We start from the raw sequence: 17,840 nt of genomic DNA on the forward strand, positions 1-17,840 counted from the left end.
GACTCGGGGAGAAGACACACAAAGGGGCTCAAACTGAGCTTTGTTTGCCCCGGCGGCGAGAGCTGCATCTCGGCTTAAGTTTTCCTCTTTTTTTTTTTTTTTTTTTTTTGCTTTTTTGTGGGTAAAATACCGTATTTTTTATTTTTTTTTTTTTTTGTCCTTTCCGTGTCGAATGTGCTCGGTCGAACAAACTGCGCACCGGGAGGACTAAATGGCTGCAAGCGAAGGGAAACAAAGGTGATACAGACGATTACTCATCCCAGCCGGTTCGGTCCAGACAGCGGTTGAGACGTGGTCCTGTTTTTAGCCACACCGCCGCCTGCTCATACCGCTAGCCGCCGAGGTCTCCATTGTGTTGAGCATCTCCGTGCTATTCCACCGCCGCCCGACACCCACTCCCCCCTCCCTTCCTAAAAAACCCCGCGCTGCCACCAACACACACACACATTACACCGGCTTTCGTTTTTATTTCTTCTACTTTTTGGAAACGAAATGTGTTCTCGGGTTTGGTTCGTGACCGACCGGCGCATCAGCCAGGAGTACCCCCAGGTTCAGATCCTCCGGGCGCTGAAGGAGCGCTGCGCCGACGAGGATGTTGAATTCCGCTCTCTCCTCATGGATCAAATCGTGCTCACGATCAGCGAGGGGCAGTTAGGTGAGTTAACCCCCCCTCCCATTCAACAGTGTGTGCAAATAGATTATTTTGTGCTTAGATTGTTTGAGATCAATAGTGCGTTATGTGCTCCGCAAAGTTAACGGCAGACGGGCATTGTTTGGGGGGGGGGGGGGGACCACACTGCCGTAAAGCAGGGAGAGGGCTAACCCGGTCTGCCTGCCTGCCTGCTAGCAATGAAGCGAGGTGTAAGCGCAGCCGTGACCGCCTAACCCACTTTCTAGCTAGACTGCCTCCAGACCGGAGGAGCGATGACGCTTTATTTAATTTCCCCTGAATACGTTACAGTCGCAGCACTGTTGCGGCTGATTAGATTTGCTCGAGCAGCACGAAAAAGTCGTTTTTTAATCACTTTTTCCAATGGCCTAGCTGTTAAAAAGACATGCATTTATATTAGTGAAATCAAGTGGGGCCCCAGGCTCTGTTGATCTCCAATGGATCTGCATGTTTTCATTGTGTTGAAAGAGTGGCACCTACACTATTAAGTAGTTGGTTGAGCATATACCTCATGTAAAAGGTTGTGATTTATTGTCAGACATGGTGATGTTTAAAATTTTAATTCCATTGTCTAAGCAGAAGTCAAAATCAGGTTTAGTAAGGTCCTCTTACCTGACAAATGACTGAAACAGTATATTGATTGTCAGCTTAACTGTGCATCTACATGCTACCTCACCTATTCAACCAACACCGTGTCACAATCGCACGTCTATTGTTGTCATTTTAATACAGGTTACATCTGGTTGTCGCAAAATGGAAACATTTCACAGCAACGAGTCAGGAGGAGGCCTTAATTAAAGCCTTAATAAAGTGATGGTAACAGTAGGAACGCTCAGCCAACGTACACACATGGAATTTGTCGGGGCGGCGTGAAGTGGTGGGGCCGTGTCACCGGATGAGAAGTGTGAAAGTCTCAATTAACAAGTCCGTGAAGGTTTTTTAGTCATCCAGGTTGTGGTATATCCAAAAAAATGTATAAGAAAGATTTCTTGAAGATGTTTCGCCGCTCGTAGTCCAAGTAGCAAGGTCTGATTGGGGTATCAGAAAAAGACATTTCCAGAAGCTTGTTCACCTCCAAGACCAAACACAGAGGCCCAAACAGAGCAGTGTAGTTGTACATTGGGAAAACTAAAAAATCCCATCCACAAGGAAATAATTCAGCAGTCTACATACACCTGAAGGACAAACAACTTCCAGATTTTAGCCAGCGAAGACAAATGGAGCCCTCAATTTACATTACAACAACTTCTGCTTTACCCCTGCCATTCACACCTCGAGACTGGAGCCTTGATTAACACATAAGTAGCGCAGGCTGATGTTGTCAGAGGCTGAATAGATGGGAGAAAATGTGGGATGAATAGGGGGGGGGAGAGAGACTGTCCTGCGTGCCCTTTGCTCACTTACATACTGTTACTTCACCCTGCCACGTCGTACTGTAAAGCTTTACACCGCACATGCCAACAGATGGCAATTAAAGTGCATTTTATATTCGTAGCACAGTCAAAATAATACTTGCCAGCATGAACAAACCCAAAAATTGTAAGTGGATTTGAGATAGAATACTTACAGGGTGAAGATTACACTATAATGACAAGATAATCTGACCCTAAGAACAAGTTAATCTCCAGATAGCACTATATGCTAACAGCATCTAGGTTACGTCTTGAAAAGATGATCACACTAGCCAACACATACATACATGTAGGTAGGTAGGTAGACGGCTGTCTAGACCTGTGGCTTGACGCTCACGATGCCCATGAGCAGGTCACTTAGCATGAGCTCTAGTCCATGCTGGTCGCAGTAAATGTCTTCTGAGTCCTGGCTTCACATCACAGATTAACAGCTAGTGGACAGATTGGCCACGCTGTGGGCTTACTACACAGGAAGCCATTGGCCTTGTAAGGCAATTGCCAATGCAGAATTCAAACAGGAATTAGTATCCCGGCCCACCATCCTCATAGTGAATACACTTTCTGTTTCTATATTGGAAACGTAAGTGCTATTTCACCATCGTATGATCATGTGACCAGTAATGCCCTTGTGGTTGTGGTTTCTTTTATTTATCTTTGCTGGCCGTTTGTTTGCTTAGAGGATGTAACTGTGTTTCTCCTTAACTGTATTTCTTAGTTCACGTATAGCAAAACCAAACCGTCACAAATTTAATCGAGACTTCAGACATTGCTTCTCTGTAAATTTATGTTCCTGGAGCTATAGGGGGCCCTAATTTTTGGTCTGAACCGTAACAGGGAACACATGGCAAAAAGCATATGGATAACAGATATAAACGGGCATCTGAGACCAGAACTTGCTTCAACGATCGGCTTTCAACTCGTAGCACATTGATGAGCTGTACCAAAAAAAAAGGTTGTTTGTATTTAGTTTTAGGGTAGGTCAAAATGTGGTCACACTCCTAAAACTGATAACAGCTTTACAACGTTGCTGTTTCATGTGCGTGTTCGTTCTCAAGACAAGGTTGAGGTCCACGCTTCACACTGACGTTAATGGGTTCAGTATGTCCTGGCAAGAGAGGTCAATACGTGCACCCGTTGCACATCATTGCGTTTTAATGACCAACGATGGCCCCCTTCACGTAAGACAGCTAAACCTAGCATTCAGCTAGCTGGAGGCATTTCACATCCCACGATTGAGTAGATTTAAACAGGCACCGGATATGAATTGACGCCACAATCTTTTGTGATCCCTCTGCAAGCCAGTGAACCCCCAAAGATGATAAATGCAACACGTCCGTGTCAGTGAAGATGGAACATTAAGGAAGGCTCAGTATCTTAATTTATTCTCTGATTAGCATCGACAGACACGAGGCTCGGATGCTTTGATGCCAAGTTTTGCTTGGTTGTTTTTGACGCACAATTTTGTGTGACATATTGTCGCTCTTTACTTTATTTGCATCTGCAAACTGTTGCTGTTTATTTTATAGGTTTTATGGGTGTATAGCTCAATTGCGTTTTAAATGAGGGCGATTTGATGGCACTTGATCACATGTCTGATATGTCACACTGTTGTTATTGCTTACTGCAAACTTTAAGGTTCTTTGCAAGACAGTATTATCATTTGATAAAGTCTTTGCTGCATTTTAACCTAATAAAGGACAGTGTCCAGGACTGTGACATGATCGCACATGTTTTGCTCCAGGAAAAACAGCTTGTTTGTCAATTAGCCAGCAGGATCTCATTTGCAGATTCTCACATGCAGCCTGGAAAAGGTCCATTTGCATTTTTTTGGTTTGCCCGAAGAGTCGCACAGAACCAGCATTTTTCCTCTAGTTTGGAAGGAGGCCCGCACAAAAGACACATATCCTGTATTTACACAAGACAGCACACTTTTTTTTTTTTTTTTTGTCACATTAGTACGTGAGCGTCCGGTGTATCTTTCCCCATAAAATTTAACTATCTGTTCTGAATGTTTAAACTTTCTTTTCATGTATGGTTTAAAATGCAAATAAGGACCTGTAGTTTGCATAGTGGAAGCAGCCAAAAGCGAACAGTGTCTGCTCTATGATTACTAGACTCTAAACCGTCTAACTTCATCAGCTGTCGATGACCACAAACCCACAAATAGCACTTAAAGAATGATAATGCGTCTTCCACTCTGGTTTTCTGATTTATCGTGCCACAGAAATGGCACACCTCCCGAGAGGAGCGAGGCTTTATTGGTTTAGAAAGCAATAAAGCTTTTTGATTGGTCAGTATTCAGTTAAATTGGCAGCAGTGTATTTGTTTGTACCAGTGGTGGACACTAAATATTTCCTACACGGCATTGTGTCGAATATATAAAAATAGCCGATGAGTAATACTTGAGAAAACGGTATATTAACTGCTTCTATACAAATGTTCTTTCTCTTCCATTCCCTGCGTAGTATTACATAGTATTCATATGACTTTCCTTATATAAATATATCACTATATAATGTATACTGGAGTGTTTTAGTATTTTAATCATACTCTTTTATCATTTCAGATCAATACAGGATAAATTAGCAATCTCTTGTCCAGTGTCTTGGACTACTTGTTGCTAGTAGGGTGTAAAAATAAAATAATCTGACCATTTATCAACTCGTCGTTACAGTAAAACATTCTTGTATGGCCAATACCAAACCTCATCTGAAATGTGGCACATCGTAAAATTATTATAAAAACCTCCCGGCCCTAAATCGAACACATAAAAGGTTACTACAAATTGCAGTTAATGTGGTATGGGGTTCAGCCTATTAAATCTGAGAATACCTCAGTGTCAGTTTAATGTATTTGATGAACCGTGGTTACACGCTGTTCGGGCTTTGACACAAATTATTATTGTCTGCCTCGGTTAGTTTTAAGTGTCTACTATGCCACTAACTGAGACAGACAGTAAAAATGACATACTAGCTTGCACGACACGCTACGTATGTCTCTAGGTCGTTGTCCACATCTCAGTCCGCCTCCTCTGCTCGGAGAGGGTTTTTCCAATTTGACGTAGATGGCTTTCAAACCATCTGTCTTCTCTGGCTAAAATGTGGACGTTGTTGTCTTCGAAGGAGTGTCCTTTGTCCTTCAGGTGAAGGTGGACCGCTGAATTATTTCCCGATGAGCTGGCTCTCCTGTAGCCTGGTCGTTACCGTCCTACGTTTCCGCCCCAAAATTTGATTTCGGTCTCGCACGGAGTCTGGCCCAATTGCACTTCCGCTGTTCGCGTGTAACCGCGCCAATCAGCGAACAGTTGAGTGACGACGCGGAAACTCGCCTGCCGAGTTGCTTGTAGTCCAGCGAAGCTTGTAGTTCAACAGCATAGCAACAATGGCGACGGAGGGAAGAGACGCTAGAAGCCATCCGCGAAGTTGTCTCAACTCTCGAGAGCATCACGGAATTAAAACCAGAACAAGAGGCTTGTCTTGTCAATTTTATAAATGGCAAGGACGTCGTAGCTCTCCTTCCAACTGGCTTTGGGAAAAGTTTGATTTATTTAACTGGAAGCGGAAGTGGTAAGCGTAAGAGCCTGAACTCCGGCGCACAATATACGTCATTACCAAACGTTGCTGATTGGTTAAGGGAACTCCAATGATTTTAAAACTCAAAATAAGCATCCGCCCATTACGGAGACAGATTCCTATTACATTGTGCCAGACTACGTGCGAGACCGAAATCAAATTTTGGGCGGAAGTACGTAGGATGGTAACGACCAGGCTAGCTCTCCTGTGTTGGGACATGGGTTTGTGGATGGGTTGTTTTGTATCCCCAGTGTACATATATCTGTACATTCCTCGCTGCGCTGAAAAGCATAAATTACATTACTCTGTTTTTGCATGCAGTGTTTCCTGGCAGGTTTTTTTTTTGTGAGACAATGTCTAAATCTAGTGAGGGTTACAGCCCATGGGATGTAACTAGCATGTTTTCACTGTTCTGTACATTGTGTAGGTTTGTCCCATTTTCAATCAGCCTGACAAAGCTAGCAAGCATAACAGGCATTCTGTGCACGCTGCTGCAACGTCACAAAGCAGGAGGACAAACACAGCGCCAGCCCTGACTGTGTTCTCACCCCATGTCTGGATGTACAGTACCTGTCAAAAAAATCTGGACACACCCTGTCATTCATTGACCTTTTTCTTATTTTATTTTTACTGTTTTGTGCTTCGTAGATCAATGCTGAAGACGTCAAAGCTATGACGAACACATATGGAGTTTTATATGTTAGATGCATCAGAGTAGCCACGCTTTTGCTTTGATGATAGCTTTGTACACTTGTTGCCTTCTCTCAACTTCATGAGGCGTTTACCTGGAATGGTTTTACAAACAGTCTTGAAGGAGTTCACAGAGGCGTTGAGCACTTGTTGGCTGCTTTACCTTTGCTGTGTGGTCCAACTCATCCCCAAACCGTCTCAGGTGGGTTTAGATCGGTCGATTGTGACGGCCAGCTCGTCTTACGCAGTCACGTGGAAAGTGTGTTTGGAGTCATTGTCCTGCTGAAAATCAAATGATCATCCCCACTAATCTCAAACCGGATGGGATGATGGCGTGTGAGTGCATAATGCTGTGGTGGCCAGGCTGGTTTAAGTGTGCCTTGAATTTTGAATAAATCACCAGCAAAACACAGCAACGCAATCACATATAGAAACCATCCGCTCACCTTTTCCGTGTCTCACAAGGACATGGTGGACGGAAATGGAAATCAGACCAAAAGTACAGATTTCCTCTGGCCTAACGTCCATTTTGTTCCAAGAAATGCGCCTCCATCAGTCGATGTAGAGATGTGTCTGCCACGTGAACTCTGTAAAGCATTTATATGGGCTTAAATCTTGGGAGCTGTTTATTTGCGGTTTCTACGCCTCTTAAAGTAATGATGTACCGTTGTTTCTCATTACTTAGTTGAGTCGTTCAGTTCGTGCTATAATATGGATTAGAACAGCGGTCGAATTGAGTTGTTCTCTGTGCCTCTGAGGGTTTCAAACACACTAAGAAGGCGAGAAATGCCACCGCCAAGTCCACCCTTTGACGAGGCAGACCTGTTAAGTTGAAAAGGTGACCAGGTGACTGCCTCGTGGTGCTGACTGACTGTGCAAAGCTGTCATCGAGGCAAACCATCCTCCTGCTTTGTGACGTCGCAGCAACACGCGAAGAATGCCTGTCGATGCTTGTTAGCTTTGTCAGGCTGATTGAAAATGGGCCACACCTACTGAACAGTGAAAACATGTTAGTTTTACGTCCCACGGGCTGTAACCTTCGCTAGATTTAGACAAAAACCTATGCCGCAGTTGTTATATACAGAGATCGAGAGATATTTTTGCGAGCGATCACATGACAGAAAGTGCCGCGCACACAAACACTTGCCCAGATGAATAGGACTGATTCATCCGGCTGCCTCATTTGGTCCCCCTGGAGATGGAGACGAGCGCTGTGAACACTGTCTGTCAAAAACCATGAGACCACGTCCCCTGACACTTCCCACTGTAACACCACTCACAGTGCTGCTGTCGGTGGCTGCACAATCAGAGCAGTGTTGCGACAGTGATGAATGGGGTTGGAGGAGACACAGTGAATCTTCCTGCTTCTGTACTGAGATCGTGAGGAGGGGAAAAAAGGGGAGTGGTGGGGTATTTTCACTGCTTCGTGCTCCTATTTTCATGCGCCCCTCCCCTTAGTAATTCCCTTTTAGCTACAAGACATCCCTGACCTTTTCCTTTCTGCTGCCTTCCTCTTGTTCTCTTTTACCTGTGTGTGTGTGTGTGTGCACTTAATAACCCTAAAAGCAGTGTGTGCAAGATGTGCACACTGTACAGGCTGAATCTGCCCAGCGCTTGAACATCTAAATGTCTTGTTTATTATGTATGCAGCAACCATCAAGCTTCACTTCATCTCGCATGGTTTCGGCTGGTGCTGTTATCGCTATGGTGAGCCTGCAGATTCTAAGATGGCTGAAATTCATGTCACGGTGGAGGTGAAGTGCTGTGCTGGTGCAAAACGAGTCTCCTCCCCTCTTTCCCCATACGTAGAGCACATGTGAATACCGCACCGCACCGCACGTAACCCACGGGTACACACGGGTTTTGTTGTCAGTTAATCTGTATCGTCCCGATGAGCTGTCGTGTCGTAAAAATCTCACAGGCTTGTGTCTCTTTTTCTTCTTCTCATCCAGGGTGGAAAAGGCACCACCACCAGTTACCAGTTAAAACGCTGCCAAAGCACGGCTTGTGAATTCGCCATCTGTATTGGCAGAAATTATTCTGTTCCGCTGATTCAAATAGCTGTTGATTGAGACAGGAGAAATGCTAATGAACGTTGAAATGTGTCCGATTTTGTAGTAGAAAAGTCAGTGCATTCTGCGTCCCCACCAGCTCTCGTCTCGCCATCATACTATACAAGCTTCCTTTGTCAACTGTCCCCTGTTTTCCATGGCTTATACATGCTGTGCTGAATTGAAATGGCTGATCAGTGACCTATTCAGATGTGCTCAGTTGGCCTATTGTAGTTAACTTAACTTTCATTTGCATAATAAAAGTGCTTTCAGGCTGAGAACTTTGAAAACCAGTGTCAATTTGACTTTCAATAAAACAAAACACAATAAATTCCTAGCTCTGTGAGATTGCACGGATTACCACCGCTTTAATTTAAAGAAGTCCAGACTAGATTTTAGTAAAATATCATGTACGTTCTCAGTAGTCCGGGAAAAAAACACTTTTTGATTGTTTTTTTAAATTACATAACCCGCACATGATTTAATCTGTCCTCGACGTGAACGATGCATGTACGAATCAAATATATGTTCGCTCACAGGTTTCTGCTTGGAAGGATTTTGTCCCATAATACACGTCAAAGCCATAATACACCCATTTTGTCTCAAGGCTGGCCTTGTGAAAATCTGACAGCGCCGACTACCACTGACAAAACCAGCTTGATTGTTGTGACCTGAAAAGAGAACGCCAGGCCTTCAGCAAGAATAGCTCTTTCTCGGGTCACAGAGAGGGAAACAATAGTATTGCAGCATATGGTGGGTTGGCGATAAAAAAATAAACATATATCGTTATATAATGAACAGGCACGGCAGCAGGTTCCGAAAGTTACTACTAAACACCACCAGCCTCGGATCTGTCTGCGTCTGCCTGATCTTGTAACCCGGCCAAATGCAAGCCAGAGCCGTGTGGTGCCGTCTGGAGTCAAGCAGACTCCATAAGAGGAGTAAACTTTTCCACCAGTGGATGATTGATTCCAAATCTCACTGAGCGCTTTCGCAATGTTTCCAGGCTTTAAATATGTCATTTAGGATGTAATAACAGTCGTAAACAGTGACACATTACTTCCTAATCTTGCAGAAAGAAAAGCCAGGCCAGATGCTGACTAATGGCTCTGCTGGTCCCACGATTTTGCGAATTCTTTGTGTGTGCTTATAAACTGACAAACTAATAATCGAATCGCGTTAATTTCTCCCCTACTGTCTTGTCCCCCCCCCCTCCCCCACACACACACATTTCACCATTCAGGTCTGCGAGTGGAGCAGGAACTGGTGACGTCTTATCCACAGGTGGTGGTGGTGCGGGTGCCCACGCCTTGGGTCCAGTCAGACAGCGACATCACTGTGCTGCGCCACCTGGAGAAGATGGGCTGTCGGCTGATCAACCGGCCCCAGGCCATACTCAACTGTGTTAACAAGTTTTGGACCTTTCAGGAACTAGCTGGACACGGGGTGCCTCTTCCCGACACCTTCTCTTACGGTAACTTATACTTGACGTTTGTCTTTCTTCCAGTGCTAATGTATTGTAGTATTATAAGATACCCAAAAGATGTCCACAGCAGTTTTATTTCTTTATTAATGGCAGTAATCATTGCGTCAGTCAAAGAAACTGAACACATCCATCATACTTAGTGTTCACTTGAAACTTTATGGACAAACTTTTGGACCTGGCATTCGTGTGGATGTTATTTAAGTCATGTACCTCCCACCTAGACCAGACCAGGCACCCCCACCCCATAGCAATGACACTCCTATGGCAGCAGCCATCCCCAGCAGGATGCAGTCTGACACAGAAACAACTAAAAAAAATATGAAAAACAGCACAAGATATTGACCTGGCCTCCAAATTCACTAGATCCCAAACTGATCAAGCATCTGTGGGATGCACTGGAACAAGCCTGATCCACAGAGGCCCCTCCCCTCAACCCATAGGACCCAAAGACCCCCCCACTAACAACACTGTGTTGCCAGACAACACAGGACCCCCTCAGAAGGCCCATGTCCATTCTCTGTTGAGTCTCAGCTGTTTTAGAGGCACAAAGGAGATTAGGAAGGTGGTCATAATGTTATGCCTGATCGGTGCAAATGGAAAATGTAAATATTGTCAGAGTATGTAAACGCATGATGAGGGAATGCAACTGCATTGCCTGCGTTCAAATGACTATCGGCATCAGCGGCAGTGCTGCTGCATCAGCTATGTTTTCATTCCATTAGTTGCGTCACAGGCTTTAGTCCACATGTGTCTGTATAACACAGATTAATAAGCTTTCAGTCAGACATTCGCTACTCCTACTCCTCCACAACTGCTCTAACGTTACGATTTTCACAGTTTTTCTCCAACACCGGCAGCTGAGAAAGGCAGGATATACAGGAGTAGCAGCAGAGCCGGGAGTCTGCTGCTGTTTTCATGTGTTGTAATTGGTTTGTTCCATAAGACAAAACAAAGGCTGACAGCCGACAGCACACATTTCTTTCTGTTCTCCTGAAATCCACAGCGTTGTGGTGTTTCTGAGAGCAGAAAGAGAAGGATACAGACAGAGGGAAAGAAAGGAAGAAGGAGGAGGAGGAGGGGTGGGGGGTGTTTGGCCTACATTCCATCCGTCTCTGCACAGTAGGCCTTGTGATGCATGCAGAGCAGCTGGACAGCTTATGTAACACCCACCCCCCCCACATACACACACACACACACATAGACACACACTCCACGACGTGCCCCTTCTTGATTTTTCAAAATAAAAGATGCCAAGGCCTCCTCTTTCCTTCTAGCTTCGCGTTTTATGACGTGTTTAGAAAATACAATGCGGTGTCCACGCTCTCCTCCTCTGTCAAAAACACACGTGAATTAGGACATCTGGAAAAACCATCTGACCCGGCCGTTCACATCTGCTCCCTTGATTGAATGCCAGACGAGGGCCAGGACAGGAAGGCGAAGATAAAGGGACAGTAACAAAGAAGGAGGAGATGGAAAGTGCACGGGCGAATTCATTGTTAACACCTAATCAATGTATTTTAACTTAATTTTAATTGGCCCTCCGTCCAAGTCTATCGAGGAGACGCTCCAGCACATGTGTTAGCCACAAGCTGCGAGTTATAAATCAACGTCAGATATGGTCAGCTGCTTCACATTAATGCAGCGTTCAGTGACTCCTCTGTTTCCACTCTCATGAATCAAGCAGCAAGTGGAAGCTCAGGGCAAACGCTACGCCAGCCCGGCAGTTTTGAGTCGCTTCTGTTGCCATAGCAACACGCCACTTCTTTCTCCTCTCCCCCTCTCCCGACTCCAACACCGACCGTAATGTGTGAACCAAAAAAACAAGGGCGATTTGACTGTGTGTGGGTGCATGCCGGTGTGGTGGTGGTGGTGGTGGTGGTGGTTTTGGCTCTTTCGTTGCTCATGTGCATTGGTGTCCCTCAGGAGGGCACGACAACTTCCGAAAGATGATTGACGAGGCAGAGCCCCTGGGCTACCCGGTGGTGGTGAAGAACGCACGTGGCCACAGAGGTAAGACCGTTTACTTCGCCGTCGTTCCACACCACACGTACACCACACCCCGAAAAGCGTGTGCGCCGCAGGTCCCTAATGGGAGCTCGGTGCACCCTTATATGAAATTCATTGCCGGAGTGTTAAATGATTAGAACTGTGGTGCGGCAACGAACGCAAAACAGAGGCTTGTCATGCTCGCAGTGCGGTTGCTAGGTTAAGCATTTATTATAGTCTGTAGTTTACAAACAGACGTCGTCACGTTGATTATTTCAGAGGGGTTTTTCGCGTGGGAAGTCCGAGTCCTTCCATTAATGTTCAGTCCCAGAGTGTCTGCTGACCCATTAGCCCTTTCCTAGTCATAGTTATCGACACTTGACTGGCTCTACCATTGTGTGAAGGAATAACAATGGTCTTGGCCAGACCGGGCTGCCAGCGCAGCAGATTGTTAGGGAAAGCAGCCGTTTGGTCAGCCACTGACTTGACCCTTTTTATGGAGATCGGCATCTCAGGCATTGCTCTTCAGCCTCTCTGCGGTTGACCATCGACTGGCTGATGTCCAGCTTATGAGCACATATGACACGCTTAAGAAGTATTTAAAATATTGTTTTGCTTATTTCAAAACATGTTCACTCTCACTTTTTATTCCACATCTTATATTACTTACTTAAATTAAGATTTAATTTACAATATGATGTAGTTTTACGGATTAATCTATCAAACAATACAGCTACATAACAATTAGGTCTACATTACTCCTTTCAGTGCATTTTCCTGTTAACGTATGTAATAATATTTAGATATTGTGTATATATACTGTGGCAAAACCTTTTCCACCTCTCACTATGTTTTGAAAGGGTCCAGCATGATGTTTAAGTTACAAGTAGGCCTTCTGGCAGCACGTTTTATCCACATAAAGATCATGTAGTGCATTTACTTCTCACTGGAACTGTTTAATATACCCTGGAAAAACTGAGCTAACCGTATGAAAACTGAGATCAGTACAGTCGCACCCGATCAAATGCTGCCGTTGGTCAGCCACTAACTTGACCCTTTTTTTTTATGGAGTTCAGTGTCTTAAGGGTTTTGGTTTTCAGTCTCTCTGTGGTTGACTGTTGACACTGGCTGGTCTCCAACTTGCATTCCCTCTTCTGAGCATAGAGAAAGGCCTGTGAACAACGGGCTATTTCAAAACGTTATGAATCATTAATACGAATAAGTGAACACTAGATTTCTAAATTTAAATTTAATGCGTTCTGCTTGGCCGATCGTTAGGACGTGAAATACTGCGTATTCTTTTAAATGCGTTTTCTCCAAACAGTGCTTTTGTATTGTCAACAGAAACTAGAACTAATGTTCACATGTCTCAGTCACGGGACCATTAATCCCTGTGTTGTTTTTGACTTATTAAGTGTTACATCATGCCCGCTGCTGTTCATTTTCATATGTGCACGGACACTAAGCGCTCATATGATTCTCCCTGGAACAAGGGTCAGAGGTCTTGACTATAAGGGGACAGTGCCAAGTGGTGCTAATTAAAACAGGCATCTTCTATCCTCTGTGAGAAGCAGTCCTGCGGCTGCTAAGAGGACTATCCTGTCCATTATATGAGGAATGAGAACTGGCATGAGACTTGGTCAGCAGGAACAGCAACTTGTCAGCAAAACTTTAGTGGATGTTCTCCAACGTCAAATTCAAATGACAGGCCTCGAGAGCATCTTATTTTAATGTTCACTCAAACACGTCTCTGTGTCATAGCAGCCCGAAGAGTCATCTTTTCCCTTTCCTGCCTTCGTCTCTCTCGCCCTCCTCTTAGGGAAAGCTGTGTTCCTGGCACGGGACAAGCACCATCTGACGGACCTGTGCCACTTGATCCGCCACGACACCCCCTACCTGTTTCAAGAGTATGTCAAGGAGTCGCACGGCCGCGACGTGCGGGTGGTCCTCGTGGGCGGCCGTGTCATTGGCTCCATGCTGCGCTGCTCCACTGACGGTCGCATGCAGAGCAACTGCTCCCTTGGTATGTAGACGTCAGAGATGGCAGTGATCCCACACATTACATTACTGAGTTAGCTCCTTACAGCTTCATACGTTTGCAATATTAATCTATTTTTAATGTCGTACCTCTACATGGTCTGTCTTAAGTTGATTGTTATTATTTCTGCTGTTTTAGAAATAAAGTTTTTAAGACAAGACAGTTTAATAAAGTTTCAGGAAATGGTGCAAACTCAACAAGTTTGTCCTGAACCTGCCCTGAAGTGACACAACATTCAAGCCGATGAGACTGATTTTCAATGTCAGAGCATGAGCTCTTTGAGTCTAGCTGAGGCCGTAATGCACTGTGACATATTTGGGACATCAGTCATCAGATTATTATGCATTTATGTAACAGTTCATGTTGACACTGACTTTAAGCAGGCCTGACGTGGTGTTTAATTCTGGTGATATCGATTAGAATTCTTTTACAATCTCCGCGTTTGTTTTTGTGCGGTATTAACCAGCTGGATGTGTCTCACAATTCCCAGGTGGCGTCGGTATGATGTGCCCACTGAGCGAGCAGGGCAAGCAGCTGGCCATAGAGGTGTCTAACATCCTCGGCATGGATGTGTGTGGCATAGACCTCCTGCAGCTCAACGACGGTTCGTTTGTGGTGTGCGAGGCCAACGCAAACGTCGGCTTCATCGCCTTCGACCAAGCCTGCGGCATGGATGTGGCGGGCATCGTTGCCGACTACGCCCTGTCGATGCTCCCCAGCCGCCTCACCCGCAAGATGTCCCTGCTGTCCGTCGTGTCGAGCACCAGCGAGACCAGCAGCGAGCCCGAGGTGTGCACCGTGCCCGCCGGCAACGGCTCGCTGCCTGAAGCCGTCTGCAACATGAGCGTGGGCTCCACTTCCAGCGAGAGCGACCCGGAGTTGGCCGAGCCCTCGCAGTCCTCGCCCCGGCAGTCCACCGCCCCCGCCCTGCCCGACCTCCCCGATGAAGCCTACAACTTCAACACTCTCCTCGCCAATGAGATCAAGCTATAGACTGAGTGAGATTCAAGCAGCTTCATGCACACACAAACACATCCATATTTAAAACACGCGTACACACATCTGTATGAATGGCAACAAACATTCCTTTTTAAGAACACACATCAATCCAAAAAAAATATATAATAATAATAAAAGCAGAAGTGCAAAACAAGAGCAGAGAAAAAAAAACTGAACACACACACAGACACATCTACAGAAGGATGAGAAAAACAAGAGCCTTCTCCTACTTTAAAAAAAAAAAGGTAAAGATCTGAGGCTGCTCCCCTGACTCTTCTCTCTTTGCACCTCTATTCCCAAACTGGCTATCCCACTATCTAAACCTAGGGTGGGATGTGGTACACGAGACAAATTTACCTCTTCTAGTTTATATTTGCAGTGAAGGATTCCCATGAACGACACACAGCTGCCATGTTTTTATCTTCACAGTACGTTACCATTATTTCAAGTAGAATCTACATTGTCATAGAAAAGGGGTTTTCTGCAGAGATTTTAGTCCTTTTTGGCGGATTGGAGACAAAATGAACCTATTTTTTATTTTTTTTTTTTTGTCGAGTTGTCGGGGAGAGGAGTACACCCTCATGCTAGGCACATCATACTGTCAGTTCCAATGTAGCATTGTAGAGCTCCCGTTAAGGAGCCAGCCATCCTGTAGCAACTGGAGATGTACAAATTTCAACCAGATTTACTGCTATTCATAATAAATAAGAAATGAAATCATTCCTCTACTACGTGGCATGTGTCATATGTTGTTAATTCAACATACCAGCAACTAAAGTTTTAAAATCCAGGAAATCCCAGTTTTGAATCGATGCTTTCACACTTCTATAATAACGCTAATAAGAGAACATCCTCCTGGTGCTGACAGTGTCCATATAGTGAAGTCATTCGGTGTAAGCAACTCCATTGTTTGTTTGATCAGCCTTACCACCATCACCACTACTACCACTACCGCCGCCGCCGCCTCCACCAGCAGCAGCAGCAGCAGCAGCAGCCTGCAGCTTTTTAAAAATTCATTCAATGCCTAGCACTTTATAATAAACAGATGCATTTTTTTCTCACTCGGATGACATATCACGTTAAAGTGTGAAAGCTGCGTCTACTCCTGCAAAGCGAAATATACCTCAAAAACAGTGACTTCTCACTGCCATAGGACGACATAGATATTCAGACATACAGTACATATCAGCCTGGGTTCCTGTGGTTTTCCAGTTGGCCCCTTGACACACCAGGCGTCCTTTCCCTTTATGTCTTAGCAGCTGAAAAAGGCAAGTTACATGTATTATTTTTAGTCTCTCTTTTTTTTTTTTAAGCTTTTATGTATATATGTAAGGGGTGAGTTAGCTTCACACAATACTAGTATGCGGCTGATGAAACTGGAAGAGCTGAAGTAACTGCCAACGTTGACATTTTTAATGAGCCATTCTGAACATGCAGATTTGTACAGAATGTTAAAAAGTTGACATTTGGTGCTAACATATCTGGATTCGGTTAGATGGGATATCTGAGTCATGTTTTTTGTAGATTTCTATAGTTTTTTTTTTTTTTTTCCTGTGGATTTAAAAAAATTAAAAAAGTATCCTACCCCGCAAACTATGTTGGCCAGACGATGTACAAACAATGGAAACTATATTTTTGCAATCTTTTTGAATAGAATGTTACTTTGTCTTTCCTTAGAGAAGAAAGGAAATAAATCCAGGGATTTCAGCCGCCAGGACCTTTACTGTTTACAGTTTGTGTTCCTTTGGATTAACTTCCTGAAGTGAATAATAACATTGTGTGTGGAGGGGATGGGGGGGTGGGGGGGGACACACGCTGGAGTAACTGCCATTCATTAAGAATAATTCACGCAAGCACAAAGATAAACCATAAATTGTTCCCCGTAGTGGCGTTATTGTTTTTTTTTTTTTTTAGGCTTGTAACCCTTTCTGTTGAACACAACTCAGGGAAGCAGCCTGGATCTCAGCCCCCGACCCCCCACCCCCCCCCCCCCCCCCCCCAAAAAGGCATGACATATCCATCTGAGCTGGAGACATGTCAGAAACACAACACATATAACCACAAGCAGACAAAGATACACACAAACAACAAAGAAAAAAAGGTTGTAAACTACATTATAAGACAATGTGGTGTATACCATGGTTTAACATGCACTTTTTTTTCCTTGCTTGTTTTATATTGTTCCTAATTTATGGTATTTTTCTTTTTTTTTTTTTTTTAAAAAGGAAAAAAAGTGGTTTGCGTGCACTAATTTTGTCTCAATAAAGTGAAACCGCTGTGAAGCTTGATTTTTATTTGCCTTTTCTTGTGGTCCGGATTTGCCAACTTGTCTGGAACCGTTAACAGAGCCCTGATTTTTTTTTTTTTTTTAGGGTGCCAAATCTAAATCTGACAAGAAAATGCTGCTGTCAAGTGATCACAGTGGCTCCACTGACTGAGAGAGAGTAACACCATTTACACTACTGTGATGTTGTCCAGTATCTATATAATCAAAGTATCTGACAAGCAAAACTGTGAAAATCCGCGGACTCTCCTGACATGCAAGGGGGCCGGTGGGCTTGAAACATCAAGTCGCAACCCTACTTTTCGGAGTGAACTATCTCCGGTTGTCGTCCCCTATTTTCAAGCCCTCGTCTTTGTATTGAAGCCCGTCATTCCGCTCGGTGTACTTGCGTGTAAATTAACGGTCACATATCTTTTTAAAGACACAGCCAGCCATAGGAAAGAGTGAAATGTTCCCTTCTCCCTTACTACCCCCTACCCGTTATTTAAATCTGTTTACACAGCATCCATATCTAATCACCCGAAGGTTCATCCCTACCAGCTTTCCGAAAACGCCTTTTCATTCTCCCTCCGGAGCAAGAGGTCCAAAGCTGTCCCAGTTCCAACTTACTTCTTCTTCTCTCTCTCTGTTTGGTTTACATAAATCAGCGGCC

General features: G+C 44.5%; 1 protein-coding gene across 2 annotated transcripts; it reads left to right on the plus strand.

Annotated features, from left to right (window-relative positions):
• The first annotated feature begins 467 nt into the window (after positions 1 to 467).
• Positions 468 to 17,369, plus strand: rimkla (ribosomal modification protein rimK-like family member A). Of its 2 annotated transcripts, XM_084552806.1 has the most exons (6): positions 468 to 655; positions 9,639 to 9,869; positions 11,805 to 11,891; positions 13,687 to 13,890; positions 14,396 to 14,903; positions 17,277 to 17,369. In XM_084552806.1, exons 1-5 carry the CDS (start codon positions 493 to 495, stop codon positions 14,896 to 14,898), a joined length of 1,188 nt encoding a protein of 395 aa, XP_084408932.1. In that variant the 5' UTR covers positions 468 to 492; the 3' UTR covers positions 14,899 to 14,903; positions 17,277 to 17,369. The 2 variants fall into 2 exon arrangements, with proteins under 2 accessions (XP_084408932.1, XP_084408931.1); XM_084552805.1 differs by lacking the exon at positions 17,277 to 17,369 and having other exon boundaries at positions 14,396 to 16,661.
• The last annotated feature ends 471 nt before the right edge of the window (positions 17,370 to 17,840 follow it).

The sequence above is a fragment of the Chelon labrosus genome (assembly GCF_963514085.1).
Source record: "Chelon labrosus genome assembly, chromosome: 10".
Taxonomy (NCBI): Eukaryota; Metazoa; Chordata; class Actinopteri; order Mugiliformes; family Mugilidae; genus Chelon; species Chelon labrosus.

Coding starts and splice junctions, on each gene's coding strand:
- rimkla (XM_084552806.1), top strand. CDS start 493: ATGTGTTCTCGGGTTTGGTTCGTGACCGACCGGCGCATCAGCCAGGAG. Junction 656..9,638: donor GATCAGCGAGGGGCAGTTAG/GTGAGTTAACCC, acceptor TTCACCATTCAG/GTCTGCGAGTGGAGCAGGAA. Junction 9,870..11,804: donor TCCCGACACCTTCTCTTACG/GTAACTTATACT, acceptor GGTGTCCCTCAG/GAGGGCACGACAACTTCCGA.